Source organism: Myotis davidii, unplaced genomic scaffold, assembly GCF_000327345.1.
Source record: "Myotis davidii unplaced genomic scaffold, ASM32734v1 scaffold681, whole genome shotgun sequence".
Taxonomy (NCBI): domain Eukaryota; kingdom Metazoa; phylum Chordata; class Mammalia; order Chiroptera; family Vespertilionidae; genus Myotis; species Myotis davidii.
This window is the reverse complement of record NW_006291551.1, coordinates 836841-859799: the sequence shown is the minus strand read 5'-3', so window position 1 is coordinate 859799 and position 22959 is coordinate 836841. Positions and strand designations below refer to the sequence as shown.

Below are 22959 nucleotides of genomic sequence, written 5' to 3'. Positions count from 1 at the left end.
CAGAGTACAAAACAAACAAAAATATCTGTCCTAATAGAGCTTATATTTTGAGGATGGGGGCACACAATAAACAAGTAAAACACTGAAATTTTAAATAGGTTGGTTAAGGAAGCTTTCTCTAATAAGCCAGACATCTCCTTCAGAAAATGGAGAACTTCATTTTACTACATAAGCCTTGACCCAGATTAATTCCAAGAGGTAGCATTGTGGTCCACACTTTAGATGAGAATACTTAGGCCAAAAGGAAAAGTAATGTTTTCAAACTCACATAATACCAGTACAGGATAGCAGCCACTAGTAATAGAATATTCCCTTCTTGGTTCTGCATCTGTAAAATAGGTTTCTGGAGCAGGATAGTTCCTATTTCAGAGGGTTATGAGTAGTAGTCAATGAAAAGATGCACATAATGTGTGAAGCACTAACCCTGGAACAAAGTAAGCATTTAATGAACGTTTCTGAATAATAATCATTTTCTGTTTCAATGTTCAAAAGATCCCAGGAAGTCAACATAGAGACTCAGGGACATTTATTGGAGTATGTCAACAGAGAACACAGGAGATAGGAATAAGTATTAGGGGCTTGAAAGTGGGCTGGGAGTACAGGAGCCCATCCTGGGAGAATGATCAGGTCCCAGGCCTGTGCTGAAGAATTTGTCAGGGTGTACCCAGAGGTATGGTGAAGGAGAGGTAGTCCCCAAGGGCGCCCCAACGGGGCCGGTAGATCTGGAAGATGGTGATCCAGGTGGTGAGTATAATCACCCAAAAAAGGAAGCCCACAGCAGAGCGCCAGACATCTGTAAAAGGCAACAGGAGTGGGTAAGGTTGGCTTCCACCTGCTCTCTGGTCACCTCCAGACAAGTTCTCTCTTTTCTTCCACGGAGCCCTCGACATCTGGAACTTCTTTCATCCCATCCCACCAGAGCTCCACCTCCCCACCTCCCCAATGGCCTTCTTTCAACTGTACCCTGGACTCACAGCCTTTGATTTGGCTCTGCTCTGTGTATGCAGGGACAAGGAAGGCCTCTCGGAAGAACCAGAAGATGTTGACCAACCAGAGAAAAGGCAGGAAAGCAAACCCACCTATAGAGAAAAAAGCCAAACTAGGATATAAGACAATGAGTATCCTCCCCAACGCCCACTTAGATGACTTATTTGGAAAGTCCTTCTCCCACACCCAAGTTCAATTGAGATCTCTGCTATTAAGGACTCTGATATCAAGGCTTCTCCCTGGGATCCAGAATTTGATTCCTCAGCCATCTCTTTGTCAGGATCCAGTAGTCCAGCCCCCAACTCCCCTCTTGGGACCAATAAGCTCTTGAGGCCCAGCCTCTCCCTCCTCAGGATCCAGTTCCTTCCCTCAGAGCTCGCGCTCCCAGCCGCTTCATCCCCCAAGCATCCGGCCCTACAGACCTTATTCCGTCCCCTCTCTTCTCCTGGGACCCTAGGAGACTGGCCCTTACCCAGGTAGTACTTGCGGCACAGGTTCAACTTCTCTTCGTTGGACACCCGCTCCAAATTCATAGTGGCGCTAGGGCTAGGTCGTTCCGTGGGTCTGAGGGGCAAGACAGAGCTGCAAGGATCGCGAAAATCCACGCCCCTTTTACGACAAAACAAAGATAAATTCAAGGGTGGGTTTGCTGAAAGTAGGGCGCCCCCGCCCCCACCAGCAAGTTGATTGGGTTGAGACGCTCTTGATGTTTACTGGGGTGCGTGAAACGACCCCCATCTCACCAGTGGAGTTTACTTCCTCCGGATAGATGCCTTTGCCACTTTCAACTTACGGACGTTTGCGTGTGATGCCGCAAGGATCTCTGGCGTTTGTAGTCTTTTTTTATAGGCAGCGCTGCACGCATGCGCTCTCAGGGAATTTCTGTCGGTGTTTCTGTGGAGAGGGCGCAGGCTTCCAACACGCAAGCGCATTAGGGAGTTTCTGAGCGTGCTACGCAAGACGAAGCAGCGAAGAACTACATTTCCCAATGTTCTGAAGCAACGGAAGTGACTTCGAGCCAATCGAGTTGGAGAGTTCGGGTAAAAATGGCTGAATTCTTCAATATTCGGGACTGAGGACAAGTGGAAACTGGCGCAGGCAATATCCTATCGGGGTTGCTGGGCGGCGTGGGACAGTATTTCTGGGGTATCCAGCCCTCAGCTCACCTCTGTCTTTGCACCCCTTCCAGGGTTAACTGCTCCTTTTACTTTAGGATCGGGGCCTTCCGGCATGGGGACCAATACTCCCGGCTTCCCGAAACAAACTTTCAGGCTGGTGAGACTTGGCACGGAGCCTGGAGGGTTAAAGCCTCCCGGCTGTTCCCCTTCTGTTGTCCATTATCCCGAGGTCCCGCCTTTTCCGGATATCTTAGGCCCACCCTGCTGCCCGGCTTTTTTCTTGTTGGACCTTCCTCCCTCAACCTACACCCCTCGGTTGTCTCTCACTTCTAGGTCCTCCCTCTGCTGGTTTCCTTAGGGACATGCATCGCTGATGCATTCAAGATGCTTAGGCTTCTTCCCAACATCTTTGCACATAGCCCTGCTCTCTCTGCTCAGGACCCTGCTCCTCTTAATTCTATTCAGACAATAGTGCTGCTCAACCTGTATCGGAATCCACAGAACACTCCCCAAACCTCAGACGGATCGCACTGGAGGGACCATTTCTTGGGGGCAGGACGGACTGCCCTCTGCAGGCCACTTCCTGATTCCACCCTATCCCCTCCAGGTCACGTGCGTGAGGTAGAGGTACAAGAACACTATGATAACGTATTTGAGGTGAGGATTGGCAGAGATGGGTTGAGTTGTGGGCCAGGAGTTCAGCTGAACACCTCCTGGTCTCCACAGGAGGTGATCATGGAACTGCAGGAGAAGTACGGGGAGATTGAAGAGATGAATGTGTGTGACAACTTGGGGGACCACCTCGTGGGCAATGTCTATGTGTCAATGTGCCTGCTTTCCCCCCATTGGAGACCAGAGGTGGAGGCATTTCAGTGCTTAAAGGTCACCACTTAAGCCTCATAGTTTGAGGTCTATCACTAAATCCAGTCCAGCCCCAGAGCTGCTTACAAATCCCCTGAAGGTTTCTGAGTTTGACTACCAAACTTGACCTACTTCCGGCACGAAGAGGATGCTGAGCTGGCAGTAGCTGAACTCGGTAACCGCTGGTTCAGTGGGCAGGCTCTGCATGCTGATCTGTCTCCTGTCACCGACTTCCGGGAGTCATGCTGTCGTCACTATGAGATGGGGTATGGCAGTACAGGGGTGGGATGGGCACCTGGAGTTCCAGACTCCTGTGTGTGTATTGGTGGGGCTGTCAATGACAGTGTCCTCTTCCACCCATCCATCCTCAACCCAGAGAATGTACTCGTGGTAGCTTTTGCAACTTCATGCACCCGTGACCCACCACCCGGAACTTCTGGCAGCAGTTCTATTGGTTGGAACCCAGGCTCAGGTATCTCAGGACCAGCCTGCCAAGACTTCTCAAACTCTAGAGCTCCTATAACCTGAGATGAACCTGATTCTATGTCTCAATAACAATATCTCAAGCCTTTGGTATCCTAGGACTAGTACTGAGCCCATTCCAAGACCAGCACCTAAGTCCCAACCCCCAAACCATTCTGAATCCCAAACTGAAGACCAGCTTGGATCTCTAATCCTGAGACCAGCTCCTGAGCACCTGTCCTAGACCACCCCCAGGAACTCTAGTTACTTCATCGCCTGCTCTGCCCCATGCCTCTAACCCTTCTCCCCACTGCTGTCCCCAGGTCACCCCCAAGGTCCCATACCTGCCACTGTCACAAAGAAAGAAACTGATGACATTCCCCAGGCCACCAGCAGGGTCACTTCTAAGATCTTGACCCTCTTGCCCTCCACCCCTAACAGGTAGATATGTTCCTGGCCAGGACCCCTCCTCAAAGCTCCCTTAACTCCCCAGGGCCATCTTCCCCAGCCCCTAGTCTGCCACCCCTCCCCGAATAAAGTTCTGTATTTTGAGTCTGAGTCTAGCTGCGGGCTGGAGTTTCCTTCCACCCCCACATCCGATGAAAAGGGGAAGTAGGTTGGGCTCTAGCCACAACTGCAGTTGAAGAACTTCAAACAGGTGGAAAATTATTGGACTCAGGGCTCAACGCCCTAGAAACCCTCAAGTGGGACTGGTGGAGCGCCTTCGTGCTGGAAACTTCATATTCATCTGAGGCTTTTCAAAGGGAAGACGCCTAGTTGTGGCAGATTGGAGGATTCACAACCCAGAGGAGTTTGGGGTTAGGATCTAAGGTAAGGTCACTTGGAGTTGAGTTGGAGTCTTCAGTAAATGAGGGCTGGGTCCTCCATCCCTGATTCCCTGAAATGGGAGTCAGTAATACCTAATACTTAAGCTTACCATATACCAGGTGCTGCCCTAAGAGCTTTACTTCTAATAAGGGTTTTTTTTTAAAATCGCTTTTTATTTTTCAATTATAGTTGACTCTAGTAAGTTTTAGTTTTCCACAATACCCCTATGAGACAGGTGGTATTAGCCTACTATACAGATGGAACATGGCAGATATGGGATATGAATCCACAGACTGGCTTCAGAGCCCCTGCTCTAGCAATCTTGAGGCCTTGTGGTTTCTGATAATGGGTCAGGAGCTGGACTGAGGACTGGGAGCTGGATGTAGGTAGGTTCCCGTCCTATGTCCCCACATTCACTGTTTCCTTCTCCCTGGTTTCCTGGGAAATTGGCAAAGGCGCTGTGGCCGGAAGTCCTACAGTCTCGGGCCCCCAGGCTGCACGCACCGCTGGGATGAGGCCCCAGCACCTCTTGTCTGCTGCGCTGTTCCTGGCCCAAGCGGTGCCACATGAAGCCTCACAACACTGCAACCGCCTTGAGTACTGGAACCCTGACAACCTGTGCTGTGGCAGCTGCCTACAGCGCTTTGGGCCTCCCCCGTGCCCCGGTGAGGAGCTGAGACTGGGCGTATACCTATTATCTACCTATGCATATGTTCGGGCTGATTGAGGGGGTGATAGAGATCCCGTGAAGGAACAAGGTTTGGGGGCTTGCTTCTAGGTAGGGGCAGTGGGCTTTAATCAGTAAGGCAGGTATGGGGGCTAAGCCTGTGAGAAAGGTTGGAAGCAGGATCCAGGCAGAAAGGGATGAGCTATACAGATCAATCCCAGCATGGGCAGAGCTTGGTGTGGAAGCAGGAGGGGCATGAAGGGTAAGGAGCCTGTGGAGCCTTTTGAGACTAGCAGGGCTAGTGTGGGGAAGGGAGAATGGAGGGGTGAGCATGTCTGCTGATGGGTGGATAAAGTCCAAGGGGTGAGGCCCGCTAGGATAGGACAAAAGGGAAAGGTCCTTTTAGAGGTGGGGCTTGGAAGCCACTTACAAGCCTTGTCTCCCACTAGACTATGAGTTTTCAGAAAACTGCGGGCTCAATGACTTTGGTGATCATGTAATGCACCCCTTCCAAGAGTGTCCTCGTGGGCAGTGCAATCCGGATCTCGCAGAGCTATGTAGCTTCTGTGGCAGCGGAACCAGGGCTCCTACTCCCGAGGGAAGCCGGCAGCGCTGTGGAGAGGTGCTGGTCTGGCTCAGACTGCATGGGCAAAGGTGTAGCCTGCCAGAAGTGGGGTGGGGTGTAGAGGGCATGGTTTGGGATTGGGATTGGGTGGGCAGGGTCTGGATAGAGGTGGTGGTGTGGCTAGCCCCACTGAAGAGGATAGGGGTGGGGACATTTGTATCTGGGGGTGACCAGCTAGGGTTAAAGTAGTGTGGGGGGGGAACATCTGGATCAGGCGAGAACGTGGCTTGTAAGGATGAAAAATTTGGGCTGAGGGGGCAGGAGTGGGGTTTGCCTTCAGCTCTACTCCTATTCTCAGAAGCCTGCCCCTACCAAGGAGCCCTGTCCCCTGAAGCCTGAAACACTCAGCGTCCTAAGCTCACAGGAGACCAGCTCACCAGCCATTTCCAGCCCCCCTCGAACAACTGAACACACCATCCCTTGGCAGGCCTTGCTGACTTTTGCCCTGCCCCTGGTGCTGGTTTTGCTCGTGACCTCAGCAGCCATCCTCCTGTTCGCCCGGAAAAGGCACAGTCCCTACCTCCCCTATCCTGGCTCCAACACCTCTGGAGGCTCTCTGGTGACATCGGAAGCAGGTGACTCATGGGTTTCTCTGCTCCCACTCCTGGCAGGGGGGTTAGTCCCAGACATGCTGAGGGGAATATGGACTGGAAGCCCAACCTTCCTCCCCCTCATCCCTCCCTCTGTTTCCCAGAGCTGCCAAATCTGGCATCACAGCCCCTGTCTCGCCTTCTGGATGAGTTGGAGGTGCTGGAGGAGCTGATTGTGCTGCTGGACCCTGAGCCTGGGCCAGGTGGGGCTTTGGCCTGTGGTACTACTCGACACCTGGCTGCAAAATATGGACTGCCTGCTTCCTGGTCCACCTTTGCCTACTCACTGCGACCCAGCCACTCGCCTCTGCGTGCCCTCATTGAGATGGTGGTGGCAAGGGAGCCCTCTGCTTCTCTGGGCCAGCTTGGCACACACCTGGCCCAGCTAGGGCGGGCAGATGCCCTGCAGGTGCTGTCTAAACTTGCCTGATCTGGAGCTCGCCTGGCCTAGTACTCAATAAAGTTTCCCTTGAAATTAAGTGCCTGCTGTGTCCTGTCCTCTTGAAATAGTCTTAATCGGGCCAAGACCCAGCAGACATTCTCATCCCCCACCCAGAATAGGGCCCATTCTATCACAGAAGACCAGGTGTGGGAGAGCTTGTCTCAGTGCTTCTGGGCAGTCAGGTTCCCCTCTTGAGGAAAACTCCCACTACCCAAGAGGGAGCCACAGGCATCCAGCTGGGTTCTAACTTACAGTATATAAAACATTTGTTGCTCTGAAGCCTTGACAGACCCCACAATGTACTTCTAATTCTGAACAGTGGCCTCTCACCTGCCTGTTGAGGCTGATGGGCTTCTTTGGTTCAGAATAGCTGTGGGGCATGGAGAAATGGGAGCTCCTACATGCCTCCAGCACCATATAAACTGTAAGACCACCTCTCCAAACATTGACAGACTTTATTGGGGAGGTTCCCACCTGGGATCCCACCTCTTAAATAAAAAAGTGCATAGAAAAGAAGGGATTTAGAAACCTTTGTACAATATCTACATTCTGGGCCCCCAGGGCAAGAAGGGGGCAATTGCTGAGTGGGCTGGAGGGGTAGGGGCAGGGCCCTTGCCACCTGCATGCCCACATTCACCCTGGACATGAGGGTGGGGGTGAGATGCTCTGGGGGAACTAGGGAGCCCCCAGACCAGGGGCAAGATGGCAGCGGGAGATGTGGGCAACCACAGCTTCAGTTAAGGAACCGACGGCAGCGCTTGGCGCCACAGTTGCAGGGCAGCTTGTTGCTGGCATCCTCAATGGGGAACTTGTAGTCATAGGTGAGCTCCTCACCACGCAGGATGCGGCGCAGGGCAAAGATGACGATGTGCTTCTGGCCCTCCACGTGGATGACTCGAGAGAAGCAGTTGGGCTCACAGGAGTGGTTGATGAAGCGGGCGGCATTGCCATGCATTGTGGCATCTACCACGTCAAAGTCATCCATGCGGAACATGTAGCACCCAATACCCTACAGGGACAAGGAAGGGGCAGTTAGATGCTCTGTTCCCAGAGTAGGCCCTGCTTCTCCCATCTCATGACCTGGCAGAGCCCACCTTCCCATCGTAGAACTTCTCCCGCTTGTCAGTCAGCACGGAGCGAATGACAATACCAGAGTACTCGATGACCATCTCGCCAGCATCGATGTTGCGCTTACAGAACAGGCCCCGCCCATGGATGGCAGACCTGCAGGGTAGGATGGGCAAGGGGAGCTCAGGGGGCAGGGGAATAAAACCAGGGCAGCCCCACACCAGGACATCTGTCATCCTCCCAAGGGGCATCCTCCCCCCAACCCCACTAACCTGTAGACACCTACAGCCTCTTTGGATGTCTTTTTGAGGTGGCGAAAGCGCATGGCCATGGGAAGCTCCAGGCTGGTGGCACGTCTGGTGGGGGACAATAGTATCACAAAGGCTAGTACCCAGAAATGATCTCTTTATTTTTTAAATATATTTTATTGATTTTTTACAGAGAGGAAGGAAGAGGGAGAGTTAGAAACATCGATGAGAGAGAAACATCGATCCTGCCTCCTGTGTGACCTTAGTCAAATTGTTTAATATTTATTTCATTTCTTTATTTGAAAAATGGGTTCATGTGATGAAGCCTACTTCACAGGTTACCTCCAGGATTAAATGAGATAATATATGTAAAGTACTTAGTACATTACTAGGATAAATGGACTAATTACCTTATTAACCATAAACATCTATTTTCAATATATTTTTTATTGATTTTTTACAGAGAGGAAGGAAGAGGGAGAGTTAGAAACATCGATGAGAGAGAAACATCGATCAGCTGCCTCCTGCACACTCCCTCCTGCACACTGGGGATGTGCCTGCAACCAAGGTACATGCCGTTGACCAGAATCGAACCTGGGACCCTTCAGTACTCAGGCCGACGCTCTATCCATTGAGCCAAACTGGTTAGGGCGAAATGATCTCTTTTGCCCCTGGTAACCCTGTCAGACCCTCCAGACTACCCCAGCTCCCTGGCCTGTCCTCCATACCTGGTTGACCTGAGCTGTACCTCATCCTCTTCCTCATCACAGGTGGCTCCCTCAGGGAGCACCCTGTGCTGAGAGGCCAGGAAGTTGAACATGTCAAAGGTGCATTTCCTGTAGGTAAAAGAGAAAAAAGGACGGAGGTACAGATCCATTCCTTCGAGATGCTACTCTCCTATTCTTGGCCTGGACCTGCTGCTGGCAGAGTAAGAGAAATACAACTACTACTGAAGACAAAGCAAAAGGGGAATGAATGAGGTTCATTCTGATATGACCCCTAGAAATAATTCCTGGGATGACCTAGTGTCTTCTCCCGGGCCTCAGTTTCCAATCTGTACAGACTTAATTCCCACCCTCAAGACTGCCCATACGGTTCCCCCAACCCAGGCATCACACCCCAGACCTCTCACCGAAGATAGACCTCGGCACGGGCTGCCCCATGGGGATTCAGGGGTGGCTCCTCCTGGCCTTCTCCCTGCTGGTGGTAGCGGAACTTATAGTGCTGGCAGTGCTGGGCCCCAGGCAGCTGCTCTGCCAGGAAGATGACAGCATCATGATGGATGCCGAGAAGCCTTGCTCCACTCATTCCTGAGGGAAATCAAAGGTGAGGATGCACAAGTCATGTCAGTGACCCATCCTGCTCTCAGGACGTGATCTCAGCCCCCAGCATCCCTGTGGATCCCCCACTTACCACTAAAGGAGAGATGTCTTAGCCGGGCATGCCCTCGGGCCTCTTGCACCTTCTCAATCAGAGTTCTCCACGCCCCTGAGGAGAGGGCAGAGCCACAGCAGAGTCAGGATGGTATTCTATGGCACATTCTCCCTTCCTGTGACCATTAATCCTAACTCACCCTCCAAGCTCTCTGCCTCCACGCTGAACCCATCCTCACTGCTGATCTCGAAGCGCAGATGTGGACCAGCCCGTTTTGGGGCCTGGTTTTCTTTATCCTCTGGAAATGGAGGCTCTTCCTCAGAGCTTGAAGCCTCACCTGGTCCCAGGTAGCAGATCAGAGTAGGTAAGGATCACCACTCATGGAGTCAAAACCTTCCCACTGCCCTCCCTCACTCCCTGGGCACAAGCACAGACTCTGGGTCTAAATGCCTAGTGAACCCTACAGACCAAACATTTTTTCTAAAGGGTCTGCGGTTCCTTTTCTGCAGGACTTCTTGGTTGCATGAGCAGTTCCACGGAAGTTTGGAGTGTTTCGGCTCTGCAGGATATACTGTGGCTTACTCAAACCCAACCTATCATAAACACCCACCCCTCATTCTTTTGTCTCACATAAAATAAAAAATATTGGAGAATTAAATTTTGCACAAGTATATTTTTATATACAGCATATTGCTATAAATATTACACATATTATTTTATAGAACCATACAGAATCAAATACATGTACATTATGAGCTATTTAAAGGATTTCTCATGGGCTAAGATTTTAAAGACAGAGCAGACAGGATAAAGGGGTGGGGGGGGGGGAGGGAGGTGTGGTCAAGGAAAACTCTGAGGTTTGGAGCCTGAGCAACTGAAAGGATAGTGATAGTGAGGCTGGAGGAGAAACACGTTTTGGTAAAGGTTGAGAGCTCAGTTTGGAACATGTTGAGTCTGAGATTCCTCTTAGAAAAACATTCCTGGCAACTTGCTGGTGGAGATGGCAAGCAGGTACAAGGAGTGGATAGCAACTTGGGGACTATCAGAATTAGAAATGGGATTTAGGGCCATGAAATTAGATGAGAGCACCCTGGATGTGCCAAAGCTGACAGGCTGGGGCAATGAGGAGGCACAACTGGAGGTGAGGAGAGGGATGGGATTCTGGAAGCTAGGAAAGAGAGTGCTTCACAGAGGGGAGGGATCAGCACACTGAATGCTCTTGGTTGAAGCAGGATGTGGACTGAGGACCAACCACTGTATTTGGTTGGAGTGGGGGTAGAGTTTAAGTGAGCACACTTTAAGAGAGGCAGGACACACATGGTTGCTCTTTTTTCCACATCCCTTCTCTGGGCCAACATGCCCATATGACCTCCCAGCCCTACGCAAGACTCTAAACCTTGTTGTGTGACACATCATCTCTAGGCCTCAGCGCTCCTGGGTCTACCTCTGACAACTTCTTCTACCTCTTCTTAGCCCTCTCCCATCCTCACTCCACTCTGTGCTTTGAACACAACTCATTGCCTTCTTTCTCACAGTGCTCATTCTAAGCTGCAGTGCACTAATATGTCTGCTTCCTCTACCAAAATGTGGTATGTTCCCTAAGGGCAGTCGAGACTGTCTTGTCATGGTCACTGCCATATCCTCGTGCCCTCTCTGACCCCATAAGCAGCCTTTCAGTTAAGCAGTTTCAGTCTACCTCACCCTACTTGCATGCTCAGCAGCTGTATTCTATCTATACAATGACAAAATCCACAGATCAGAATAGGACTGGGGCCACTAGAAATTCCAAACCTCGGGCTGCTAATTACCAGCTTTCATGGTTCCCACAGCTCTCTCTGCCCTCCGTGACCTACAGAATACTTCTCTTCTGGCTTCACTGAGATTATCAGCCAAATGATTCCAAGTGTCCTCATCCTGTATACTGATGTCTCTGCAGATACACCTAACTTCACCTTTCTTCCATCTCAGGGGTCTACTATTCTACCTGACCACCATGCCTCCTCTCACCTCTGCCTTCATCCTTGGCTTTGCTGTTCAGCCCTCACAACAAACCCCTATAAGCTGTTGGCCCACCTCCTCCTCCCAGACTCTTATTTTTGCTAAGCTTTTTGGTAAAGCATCTGGGTGTTGTTTTGACTTTCTCATTAACCATCGTCTTTGATTCTGGACTTTGGCCCATACAGTACATACCAATCCTAGACCCTGCAACCCTAGGGTCCTCTGTGGCAGTTGGGACTGCTGACTACTCCCTTCCCTGGCCTGTGGGACTCCACACTCCTTTGATCTTCTTCCTATGGTTCTTGCCCCTTCTCTGGGTCCTAGGTGGGATCCACCTTCTCTGGATAATCCGCAAAACTTCATCTTTGGTTTTACCAGGTAACTAACCCTCTGACTCTGGCAGACTAGGCGCTGAAGCCTTCCCTGGGGCTCTTGGACATGCTGGACAAGGCGCTTTCAGAGACCCTTTCACATCACGCTGAAACTTCCTATCTCTGTCTGTTTCTGTCACAGGCCATAAGCTCCTCGAGGGTATCTCTATAATTGTAACGCCCAGCTTCAGCCCTGTTCCCAGGTGGGTGTACAATGTGTTCCCACATGTTTTCTGAAGGGTACCAATTCTTCACTGTACCTGTCAGTCATTCAGCTGAGCAAGTACAGGGAAGAAGGCAGTGAGAAGAAAAGGTTGGCCCTACCTGAGTAGTGGTGCCACTGGGATTCAAGGTCAGGGAGACCATCGGGAACTTGGGGAGTACCACCTTCTGCAAGAGGTAGCAGAGGGGACTGGTCCTGGAGGGGCCTGTGAGGAGAGACCTGTCAGAAGAGGGAAGGGACAGAGATCCCAGAGCTTCCAGGGAAAAGGATCTGGCCACTCACCTCAGATTTTCCTCCCCAGGATCATCCAGGTTGAGAACTCCACGCACAGTAGGCGTTTTCATCCTCACTCGGCTAAACCTGGTAGGGAGTGGGGTAGACCACAAGAAGCCTGAGCTGCCTTCTCTTGCCAACTCCCCTGCCCGCCTCCACAACCTCAGTGTACTCACTCACCCACTGCCACTAAGCCCTGGACCCTGGGGGGGGTCCTCCAAGGCCTCTCCATCTTCCTCCATCCGGGGAGTCTTGCTCGGGGGAGGTGCTGGTGGGGAACGGCCAGAGAAGGTGGACACCCTTTTGACACGGATGGCCTGGCGGGGCGGGCTGGAGGGCCCACTGCTCAACACCAATGTCAGTGGAGGGGGGGGGGGAGGAGGGGTAGGGCGGACCACCCCCACCACTGGCAACACACCCAGCAGAGGTCCTGAGGGCAGAGTCCAGGAAGTGGGGGCTGTGGGGGTAATGGGAGGGGGAAGAGGCAGCTGCTTCACTGCAGGTGAGACGGGTTCACTCTCCCCAGCCATCTTCACAAACACTTGCCCCAACTTGTTGACAAGGATGATTTTGGATGTGGCAGGTTTGGGGGGCTCTGGGGCAGGGCCCAGGCTCAATACTCGAACCCCTGGAGCCCCAGGGAGCCAGGCAAACGTCCGAGTGGTGTCAGCAGGGCTAGGGGGCAGGCCCTGGGGGGGTTGGCTACCATTGGCCAGTGGAGGTGCTGGGGGGAGTGGCTCCTCTCTGGGCCCAGTAACCCCCTCCCCAGGCCCCCCTAAGTTCTTCAACACAAAATCCACAATTTCTGATGGCAAGTCCTCAGGAGGTCGGACCCTGTCCCCTGCAGCCCCAATAACCCCAGCCCGGCCTGCTCCTGGCCCTGAAGGAGTCTCATGGCCCCGAGGCTGCTGGACTGCCTCAGCCTCGCTGTCTGTGCCATCATCCACTCCGTCCAGCTGTTCGATGCGAGGGGCTCCAGAGAGAGTGCCAGGGGGCAAGGGAGGGCCAGACACAACAGTCACTGGAAAGTGGATGTAATGGGGGATAGGGCTGGCCTCCTCCTCTGAGCTGTCTCCTGCGCCCCCATGGCTGCTCCCCACTGCCCCTGCAGCCACAATCTCTTCCTGAAAGGGCTCGGTCCCCAGCAGGCTCTCAGCAAAGTCCAGGTCAGCAGCACTCAGTCCTGACACCACCTCCATGTCCTCAAAGTCTGGGCCCAGGTCTTCAGGGGGAAGTGGGGATGTGGCCGGGCCAGGGGGAGCCAGCTCCCCTGAGGTAGGTGTACAGGCTCTAAGGGATGAGGTAGGAGGGGGCACCCTGAGCTGAGGAGAGGTTCTGAGAGGGGGGGAGGCCCGCCGTGACAGTGGTAGCCTGGGGGCCAGGGGGCTGGGACGACGGGAGCGTCTGGGGGGAGCTGGAAAGTCCAGGTCTCCCACTGTAGGGATGTGGTGGGCCAGAGAAGATGGACTTCCTGTGGGGGGAAGGGTCATTGTCAGCCAGGTGCTCCTGCCTCACCTGCCCCTTCCCTCCCCTGAATACTCCCAAGTACTCACCAGGGGAGGGTAGGGGTCCAAAGGAGACACCCCCCAAGGGCCTCCGGGATGGTGAATAGTTGGGCACTTTGATACGAGCCCCAGAAAAAGAGCGGGGGGCTGGAGGAGGGGCGCTGCTTGGATCTGGCCGCAGAGTGGGGTCCAGGTTCTGAATAGGTGAGTGGTGCTCAGGAGCTCCAGGGATAAGGACCTCTGTATTTGGTGGGGGGTTGACATGATCTGGGGGCTCTAAAGAGGCAATAAAATGGCATCAGGGGTGGCTAGGACTCTTTATCAAAGCCTTTTTTCACGTGCCCTCCCTTCTTTTAAGCCAAATGCATCTTCTCCGCCCTTGCCCCTGACCCAGTCACAACGGTCACTGGTCCCAGTCATCAGCCAGGCCCCAAACCCCTGCATGGCTTCTGCAAAACCTCCACACACACCTGGGGGTGCTTTGTGACCCTTCCTCAGCCATCCTTTGCCATCTCCCCACTTCCTGGCCACCTACTGCTTTGATTCAGGCCCTATATGCCCTGAGGGACACTGCCCTCTCTCCAGCAAGGCCAGTCCTACCACTTTCTTACCTGCTTTGTGCATCCCTGCCACATCAAACACTGCTCCATCCTGGTGCTTTTGGCTCCCCAATACTTGGCTCCACCCAACCTGTGCCAGCTGATCTCTGCCACCTCCTCCCAACATTCCCTTATTTCCATCCAAGACAGCTGCACCCTCCTCCCCTCTCCATTTCATGTCAGACTCTAACCTGGAACAAACTCCTTACCTGCAAACACAATCCCAATCTTTCTACTCCCACTCAGCCCGCAATGGCCTCTCCCTTCACCAATCTCCAAGCCCATTCTTTGCTCTGTGCCATCTAGTCCTCAGCTACATCCCTCAGTGCCAACATGGCTGTGAAGGTGCCAGATTGGGAACTAAGCAGATCAGGCTAGAATCCTGGCTCCACCATTATGTTACTGTGGAGAATGACCACCCTTTTGAGTTGCAGTACAGTGGAGCTTGTACTTTCCTCAGAGCTGTGGGGAGCATTACATAAGCATGGAGCCCTGAGTCAGGTGGCCCTAAACACTCTCCCATCCCCTCACTTTCTGTGAAATGTGTGCAATGTTTAATATAGCCCTGTCACATAATGCAGCACAGCCATTAAGTTATGTTACTGCCATTACAAGGAAGGAAAGAATGTACGCATCCTGGAGTTTCTTTAGGGAAGAGGAAAGTAAGAACTGAGAGGGTGGCATTCAGGGAAGAAAATGCAGTCGTTCTAAGGCCATACCGATGGAAGGGGCGGGGCTGTGCACAATGGTCTGGTTCTCCTCCGCTGCCTCCAGGTGAACTGGCTCTTCCCTCGGCCCCCATGGCCGATACTCAAGAATTCGGCACCGATACCAGCAGCGCCGCCGAGCATCCACTGTGCTCCAATACAGACGGGAGCATCTGTAGGGTGGGCATGTGGGACATAAGGTCAGGACAACTTGGGAAATGAGATCTAGTCCTGGAGTCCCGAACCCCACCAATTCCCCGGGCTGCTCACTGGTAGCCAATGGGGAAGAGACGTCCCTCGCAGTCCGAGAGATCAGACAGAGTACCCAAGGAGTCAATTCGAATGGAGCCTAAGGGCAGAGGAGAGTTCAGGAGGGTGGGCCTAGGAAGGGTCAGGAAGAACACGGTAGACAGCAAGCGGCTTACCAATGAGCACATTGATGGCATCAGGCTCGAGCCCTGTCAAGAACTTTCGCTTGAAGTTGATGCCCTCAAAGTCTACATAGACTCGGCGAAGAACATCAAACCCATCGGGGGTTACGATCTCCTGGGAAGTGGGTGGCAAAGGGGATTGCTGGATTGGTAGGGTATGAGAGGGATGGAAGGAAAGGCTCTGTGGGTAGGGACTTGTGGGCAGGTGGCTTGGCTTAAGGGCTCAGGAGAACAAGGAGACACTGAGGCAGCAGGGTCAAGCCTAAGAGGCTATGATAGGAGATCCCTAAGTGGAAGGGGAAAGAGAGCAGTGGGAGCTATCTCCCCCATAGTAATGGCCCACCTTGCCATCTAGCAGATCTGTGTGTTTCTGACAGAAAACTTTCTTGTCATCCTGGAAGATGCAGTAGCTGGCCCGAGCACACATGAAGTGAAAGTTGCTGAGGCAGGAGGAAAGGCAGCAGCCCACCGTTGCTCCAGGCTTTAGGCAGAGCTCACAGCGCTGCAGGTGGAAGGGGCTGCTGAGGGGAGAAGCCAGTGACCTGGGCCAGGGCCTGACACTCAGCATCACTGTCCTTGAGATTCTGCTTGGGCTGCCTAGCCTAGCACTTCACAAAGGGCACTCACCAAACATAACCTCTCACCCAGTGGCATCCAGGGTCAAGTTCGTATCAAGCTACTTCAGACTTTTTTGAAGCACAGTGTTACAGTGGAAAGAAAAATAACAGCAGCTAATACTTGCTGAGTGGCACTTACAATCTTTCTCACATGACTCTAATGTAGAACCTGTATTATTTCACTTAATCCTCAACCTGCCCCCTGTGGTAGGTACCTCTATCATCCCATTTTCTGACAGTGAACTTGAGCATTCCACAGGTCCCACACTGGTGAGGGAGATTCTAACAAAGGCAACACCTCACTTCACAGGGATGTAGTAAGAGGTAAGTGCCAAACTGTATGGAAAGCATCCAGGACAGGATCAAATGGAGGTCTTTTAACCATTAGTCTCCCAGGCCAGAGGGCTCAAAAAGGGGGGGGAAAAGCCACTATGTCTCCTGCACCAGAGTCCTGGGACAACAAAAAAAAGGTATGTAGGGCCAGCAGTGAAAGGACATACTGTGGTAGACTGTGGAACAAGAGCTGTCTCCATTGAAGGAGGGGCCCCCAAGACCCCAAAGGCTGCCCACCTCTCCAGGCCCGTGCCCTCACCATCTGCCTCCCTCGAGCCACAGCAGCGTGCACATTCTTGAGGGAACCATCATTTTCCTCAAATACTTCAGCTGACCAAATGGCACAGTTAACGTGTGTCCATTCATTCTGCCCGATGTACAGGAGCCGCCCCGCCTCCTGAGGGCAAAGGAGTGATGTGAGGAGAGGCCCCAGGGACCAGGCCCCACAGCCTGGGACTTCACGCAGTAGCCCTCACCTTAGAATCCGCATCACCATACTTGAGGCAGAGTGCACACTGACGAGGGTCCTCCAGGTGCGAAAAGGCAACTGGATCCTTGCCCTGGAAACCTGGAAGGAGTGTGGGAAGGGAAGTCTAAGAATCAGGACCCAGATTACCAACTCAGAGGCTCTAGTTTCCAGCTCCCACTTCCCAGTACCTGCTGAGGGGTCCCCTGGAGGCTGCCCTGATTCTGGCATCTCTGGTTCCTGCTGCCTCCACTGAGCGTAGACATGGTCCAAGGATGGGGGCAACACAGCATTGGGAAGGACTCCACTGTGGATAGGCTGGGTCAGCATCTGACATGTCTAACAAGGATGGCTGGACTAGACCCACCCAAAACCTCAGCCTAAACATGCCATGACGCCCTTGGTCCTCTCACCATGTAGCATTTCTCTCAGTCTCCCAAACAAGCTAGGCCCTCTCATGCCACCTTTGGCACATGAAATGCTTATTGTTCCTCATGCCTGGAATACTCTTCCTTCACATCTCAGCTCAGACGCCATCACTTCTAGGAAGTCTTAGGCCCTAAGCTCCAGTAGGCACCTCCCTTGGGCTTCCTCATCAGGATCCTAGACTGTCTAGGTCAGGGGCGGGCAAACTTTTTGACTCGAGGGCCACAATGGATTCTTAAACTGGACCGGAGGGCCAGAACAAAAGCATGGATGGAGTGTTTGTGTGAATTAATATAAATTCAAAGTAAACATCATTACATAAAAGGGTATGGTCTTTTTTTTCAATAGTTTTATTCATTTCAAACGGGCTGGATTCGGCCCGTGGGCCGTAGTTTGCCCACGGCTGGTCTAGGTCATCAGTGCCTACCCAACCCCCCAAACACAGTTCACCCACTGCTGTCCTCAACAGTGCCTTGTACAGAGTAGAAACTGAGAGCCAACTCCAGTCTGAATCTTTGCTAGTCTACAACCACTAGGGACTGTCATTCTAGCCCTACCATCCTCCAGATCCGAACTCTGCTCCTTATCCCCTCAGGTGCCCTTGGCCTTTGCACTCACTCCCTGATTCCCCTCCTGCCACCCAGCCTTGCTCACTTTGGCAGCCGGGTACTCCGTCGCCAGTACTTGGGGTCGTGGGCGTCGAACCAGCCGAACGTAGACTCTAGCAGCTGGGGAGTGGGTAACAGGATGAGAAGAACTGGCTTCCCCAGGAGAGTCAGCAGGGTAAGGATCTGTGAAAGACCCACTCTCTCCTCCCCACTACCACTGAAGCCACCCTATAAAGATCCCCCAAGAGCTCACCTTCAATAGGAGCCCCTTCATCTGGCCTCCAGCCCGATGCTCTGAGGGCTCTCCTTCTTCTGAGTGCCCCATCAGGATGCTCACCACATCCTCCATGAAGCTGTGCTGTAAGGGGGCTTGTCAGGATCCAAGCCCCTGCCCAACCCCAGCCCTCTCTCCTTCTGGCATCCACTTGTTTCTCTCAGTGTCCCACTCACCACAGACTTGTAGTGGCCTTCCTCAAAGCGCTGACTCACAGCTTGCAGATTGCAGGGCCCAGGGTGCAGCTGCTTTCCATCTTGCCCACACTGCAAAGAGGGGATGTCGGCAGGGCTGGTGCTAGGCCTGGCCCCACCCAGTCCTACCACCTGAGCCCTCCAGACCTGGGTGCACAGCAGCAGTGGGACTGCCATCTTGGAGCTCAATAGGCCCTGGAGCACCTGTCGCAAGCCACCCTGCAAGGCTCCACTCAGGGCCTCTCGCCAGCGGGGGTGCGTGGCCCCAGCACACGGTCCACAGGTGTACAACACTGAGTCTGGCAGCCCCGAAAGGATCTCATAGTCTTCATCTAGAACAGCCCGGGTGAGAAAGAGAAAATGTTTTGGGGCTCTTAGCAGCCCCTAGTTCACTAAAGACATTTAGCCCACCTCTCCTCTGAGGGCCTGTGGTGAAGACAGGACAGGGATCCCCACAGGGTTAAGGTCACACCCCTGGTAGTCCCCCCAACTCACCTGAGAGCCCCTCACACTTAGCATGTACCCAGTGGTCACACTGTGCACACTGCATCATCTTGCTCTCGTAGTCGTTGTCTTCATAGCAGCGTGTGCAGATTGGGCAGTAGTTTCCTGAAGGCAGAGGGAAGAGGGCAAGTCATAGCTTCTGCCACAGGGGTGGGAGCATCATCCCTAGACTACTACATGGGCTGCCTCCATTATGCTCCATCCTGGGTCCCTGCCATTCCCAAAAACCTGGCTGAGGATAAAACCTCTCTTCTAGCCCTGCAGCCCCAATGCTTCATAAGGAATAGGGCCTTGCTTAACATGATGCCTGAATAAATGAGGAATGTGCAGGTTTTCAAAGTGCTCAGTGGAAACTTGAGGTTCTGGGAAGCATCTCAGGGACCACCATGAGAGTTGGTTCCCAGGCCCTCCACTTCCATTGACCTCAGAGAGGCTATGTCCCTGTTATATGTACTGGAAGAGCCTCTATTGAAGAGTATCCTAAACAGAAGGAAAGAGTCCATGGCGAAAAGAGGGTGGAAAGCAACTAGAAAGGAGCATCTGTTCTAACTGCCTATGCAGGAGCCTGGCCCACTCCCCGGTGGACCCCCAGGACCCAGGGCCCAGGACCCCTGCCAAGTCCCCACCTTTCTCATAGAGCTGGGTGCACCTGGGGCAGAGGCTGTAATCTCCAGACCACTCGACGTCCCAGTTCTTGCCTGGAGTTGCCCCACAGCTTTTACAGCGCACACAGGCTGAGCAGATCTGGAGAAGCAGGGCAATATTAGGGGCAGAGCCAGATATCTGGCTTAGAGCAGTGCAAGGGGAGGATGAGCAAAGAGAAGTGGACGGTAGGCAGGAGATAGATAAGGAAGGACGGGTAAGAGAAGGAGAACAGGAGAGAAATGAAGCAGGGAGACTGGTGAGGGGAAAACTGGAAGGAGTGGAGGTTAGGCTAGAGCAGGAGATTCTGAGCCTGGGATTGTGGAATCCATGAACCCCTGAAAAATAGTACATCTAATTTCTTATCTATGTGAAATTCCTGAAGAAATGTTATGTTTATCAAACTCTCAAAAAAACCTCCAACCTTCTCCTCCTCAAGAGTCCCGGCCTGCAGTGGCAGGGGGGGAGCATTAATTAGAACTCCAAAGCAAGGGGTGTGGGCCTCCTCTCTCACCCAGTGGCGCCTTTTGCGTGTGGCCCGGGTTGGGTAGCTGGGCCCCAGGCAGGCTGGGTGGTAAGCATGGCGGCAGCGCTCACACTCCAGGAGGTGCTGTTGGATATTGGAGAGACAGCAATGGCAGGACCTACTGGCATAGGGATACCCCTCTCCTCCATTCCTCCATCCCCCCATGGCTCCAGTGCCTAAACCTTGGATCCCCGGCCTTTGCGCCCACAGACGTGGCAGAACTTGCAGCGGCGGCAGCACCAGGTGTCATGATGTTGGGGCAGGGGCCGCTCAGCTTCTTCCAGGCAGAATGGGTGGAAAGGGTCACAGCAGACTTGGCAGAACACCAACTGGGGGTGGGAGAGTGAAGAGTGAACGATGAGCACAGTGAGGTAAGGGCCTGAGACCCTGCTGAGAGAGGCCAAGAAAAAATCAGACAATAAGGGCTAACGGAGACGTGAGGGGTTGTGAAAAAAGGCGAGGAACCAACCTCATGCAGGCCTTTGCTGGCACACAGCAAGCACACCATAGGTGGCCCTCCTGGCACAGAGGTAAGCACACTCAGTCCTCCCATCAGCCACACATTCTCCAGGTCGCAATCCTCCTGAGGGAAGAGAGGACACAGGATCAGAGAGCAGTCAGGAACGCAAGTCAGATCTATCCATCGTAAAGCACAGGCTTCTCAGACACAATAACTTTCTTCCAACCACAGTCCTTGCCATCGTCCCCTCAAAGCCCTACCTTAAAATCCACACGGACCCGGTGCACGCCGTCAGGAGATTTCTGTTTTCCAGTCCAGCCATTGGGAAAAGAAGCAAAGGGACCAGGGGCCAGAGCGTCCTAGGGAGGGAGGCGACGGTCAGAAGGCAGCCTACCCCATCTTCACAAGCTTCTCTCCTTGCTGCCCTCTCTCCCGGCCTTTCAGACCCTGTCTTTTGACCACATCCTCTGTTTTCCAGGACAGGCTGTCTCATCCATCAGGGCCTGTTTTCCAGTGTGGACACACCACGGCACTAAGGTGAGCCCGTTAGCCTGACTTGCCAGGAAACTCCTGAAAGGAGGGAGCCATGCCTTCCACGGGGCTCAGGGTTCTTGGAGCGGGGCCGTGCTAACCTTGTCTAGGCGCCTTCGGGCCTTGAGCTGCAACACAGGCTGCAGGGTGGGTTTGCGGGGCCGGCTCTGCTCCTCAGGTTCTGGCACTGGTAGCTCTAGGCAGGACAGATGAGCAGTGAGTTTCCCTCGCTTGCCTGCCACACTGTCCTTCTTTTACAACCCCCAAATGTAACCTGGATCCCCAGGGCCTTCTTTAAACCACCAAGGTATGTTAGGATGATCCTTAAGCCTTGCTCAATAAGCTACTGAACACTTAACATGCCAATTCCCCATCCACCTCAGACTACCCCCTTCTCTGCACTCAGCTCTTCTTTCTATCACACAGAGAGAACCCTGGGGTCAGAGCCCCATCACTTCCAAGAAAAAGACATAGGACTGACCAATAGAGGAAGCAACAAACAATTCGCACCATTCTCTCGGGGAGTCCGACGCCGGGGAGCAGGGGGACCCCCGGGCTCTGAGTCATCCGAGTCCTCGAAGATATCATAGGAGGGTCGCTGTTTGACGCAGCGCCTGGCTGACTTGCGCTGCAGTAGGAGGGAGTCCTGCTCCTCGGGCCCTGGCGGGGCCACCACCTCCTCCCGGGGCCCCCCAGCTCCCGCCCCCCGGCGTGGGCCTGGAGGACCAGGGGAGGCCTCAGGAGATTCATCGGAATCCCAGGGCAACAGCGTCTTCACTATCGTCCGGCCTGTGGGAACAGGGGACTTAGTAGGATCTGACTTCAGCCAGGAACATGGGACATTTGGATGAGAAAAGCCAGAAACAAGTGGGGCAGAAGAGAACAAGCACAGGAGAGGTACAAAAGCACATGATGGAAAAAAAGACAAAGGTGGTGGACTGCAAAGGTAAGGGGAGAAGAGCAAAGAAAACATGGTTTCCTCCATACAACAAGTCTAAATAAGGTTGTGTAAAGAAATGCTCCTCAAAACTTGTTACCTTTCTTAGCCAGCCGCTCCATCTTCCGAGCCTCTATCTTGTCGCACTTCCGGTATCTGGGGAGGGGAGCAGCACGTCACCAGGGTAGGGGACTGGTGGTCTGGGGGGGAAGAGAGGAAGCTCTCCACAAGGATGCCAATCCCACTGCTCTGGTGGGGCAGGGGGCCTTGGTGATACACAGCCATGGGTGGGAATGGAGGCTGAATCCCAGCTACTCACACACAGCACTGCTTCTTGGTGTTAGGGCCACCAAACTTGGGCTTGTCCAGGCAGTTGACACAGGAGCCACAGTCCTGCACACGCAGGCAGCCCCGACAGTGTCCACACCGTGCCATCCGCATCTTCTTGCCATGATGGGAGGGCAGTGAGCGCTGAGGTGTATGGGCCAAGGGTCCTCCTGACCCTGCAGGCTCTGAGTCCCCCCCCGGCCCTGCTGAATCCACCTTTCCCTGCTGTGACCGTGATGGGACACTCTCAGTCTCAGATGCTGATGATGTATCTAGAAAAGTGGAGAGGGGATGGAGCTACAAAGCCACCAGGCCTTCTACTTCACCTCCCTCAAATCTCATTCAACTGGCCCTCAGGCTACTTTTGCAGTGCTCAGGTCCCACATGTCCCCAAACCCGCTTTGTCTAAGACCTAGCATGTGCTCCAACCCCCTTGCCACCTAGCCTTAAGCACCCAACTCAATCCCACTCTCCCAGGCTCTTGGTGCATTAGCTCACTCCCAGACTTGACAAGGTTGTCCAATTTCCCCACAAGACACCCATCCCTACCCTCTGTGGCAAGGTCCTGCCGATCGCGGAGAGGGAGAGCACTGAGGCGGGGGACGTCTTCAGGCACCATGGCCCGGGCCTGACCCAGGGCCACAGCAGCGTGACGGCAGACGTGTTTGATGCGGGGGCCTTGCACAGGGGACTCGGGGCCCTGGGAGAGGAGACACCAGGAATACATGGGCAGTTGC

The 22959-nt window shown here is 53.4% G+C and overlaps 3 protein-coding genes across 7 annotated transcripts in view; 1 reads left to right on the top strand and 2 right to left on the bottom strand.

The window, feature by feature from the left end:
* Positions 1-509: 509 nt before the first annotated feature.
* Positions 510-1826, bottom strand: PSENEN (presenilin enhancer gamma secretase subunit). Of its 2 annotated transcripts, XM_006765011.2 has the most exons (4): positions 1731-1826; positions 1460-1596; positions 975-1079; positions 510-793 (listed from the first exon to the last, which is right to left on the bottom strand). In XM_006765011.2, the coding sequence occupies exons 2-4, from the start codon at positions 1518-1520 to the stop codon at positions 654-656; spliced, it is 306 nt and encodes a 101-aa protein (XP_006765074.1). In that variant the 5' UTR covers positions 1521-1596; positions 1731-1826; the 3' UTR covers positions 510-653. The 2 variants fall into 2 exon arrangements, with proteins under 2 accessions (XP_006765074.1, XP_015420298.1); XM_015564812.1 differs by having other exon boundaries at positions 1460-1769.
* Positions 1827-3617: 1791 nt separating this feature from the next.
* On the top strand, positions 3618-6617 carry IGFLR1 (IGF like family receptor 1). 4 transcript variants are annotated; one of them, XM_015564811.1, is made up of 5 exons: positions 3618-4259; positions 4712-4921; positions 5373-5545; positions 5976-6123; positions 6243-6617. In XM_015564811.1, exons 2-5 carry the CDS (start codon positions 4768-4770, stop codon positions 6566-6568), a joined length of 801 nt encoding a protein of 266 aa, XP_015420297.1. In that variant the 5' UTR covers positions 3618-4259; positions 4712-4767; the 3' UTR covers positions 6569-6617. The 4 variants fall into 4 exon arrangements, with proteins under 4 accessions (XP_015420297.1, XP_006765068.1, XP_015420296.1 ...); XM_006765005.2 differs by having other exon boundaries at positions 5847-6123; XM_015564810.1 differs by having other exon boundaries at positions 5373-5551.
* A 400-nt stretch (positions 6618-7017) lies between these two features.
* Positions 7018-22959, bottom strand: part of KMT2B (lysine (K)-specific methyltransferase 2B) — a gene marked incomplete at its 5' end in the record, with an annotated part of 18640 nt that continues 2698 nt past the window's right edge. Inside the window, 33 exons of the mRNA XM_006765054.2 lie at positions 7018-7589; positions 7675-7804; positions 7921-8004; positions 8625-8732; positions 9029-9206; positions 9310-9384; positions 9470-9607; positions 11964-12067; positions 12145-12222; positions 12316-13606; positions 13689-13916; positions 14959-15119; positions 15217-15295; positions 15372-15492; positions 15721-15879; positions 16587-16724; positions 16804-16895; positions 16985-17100; positions 17874-17947; positions 18081-18185; positions 18278-18367; positions 18443-18627; positions 18791-18904; positions 19426-19543; positions 19956-20051; positions 20150-20296; positions 20437-20550; positions 20688-20786; positions 21060-21154; positions 21469-21747; positions 21996-22051; positions 22215-22494; positions 22772-22922. Coding sequence (XP_006765117.1) covers positions 7314-7589; positions 7675-7804; positions 7921-8004; positions 8625-8732; positions 9029-9206; positions 9310-9384; positions 9470-9607; positions 11964-12067; positions 12145-12222; positions 12316-13606; positions 13689-13916; positions 14959-15119; positions 15217-15295; positions 15372-15492; positions 15721-15879; positions 16587-16724; positions 16804-16895; positions 16985-17100; positions 17874-17947; positions 18081-18185; positions 18278-18367; positions 18443-18627; positions 18791-18904; positions 19426-19543; positions 19956-20051; positions 20150-20296; positions 20437-20550; positions 20688-20786; positions 21060-21154; positions 21469-21747; positions 21996-22051; positions 22215-22494; positions 22772-22922 — 5559 coding nt within the window. The remainder of the gene's footprint in view (positions 7590-7674; positions 7805-7920; positions 8005-8624; positions 8733-9028; positions 9207-9309; positions 9385-9469; positions 9608-11963; positions 12068-12144; positions 12223-12315; positions 13607-13688; positions 13917-14958; positions 15120-15216; positions 15296-15371; positions 15493-15720; positions 15880-16586; positions 16725-16803; positions 16896-16984; positions 17101-17873; positions 17948-18080; positions 18186-18277; positions 18368-18442; positions 18628-18790; positions 18905-19425; positions 19544-19955; positions 20052-20149; positions 20297-20436; positions 20551-20687; positions 20787-21059; positions 21155-21468; positions 21748-21995; positions 22052-22214; positions 22495-22771; positions 22923-22959) is intronic.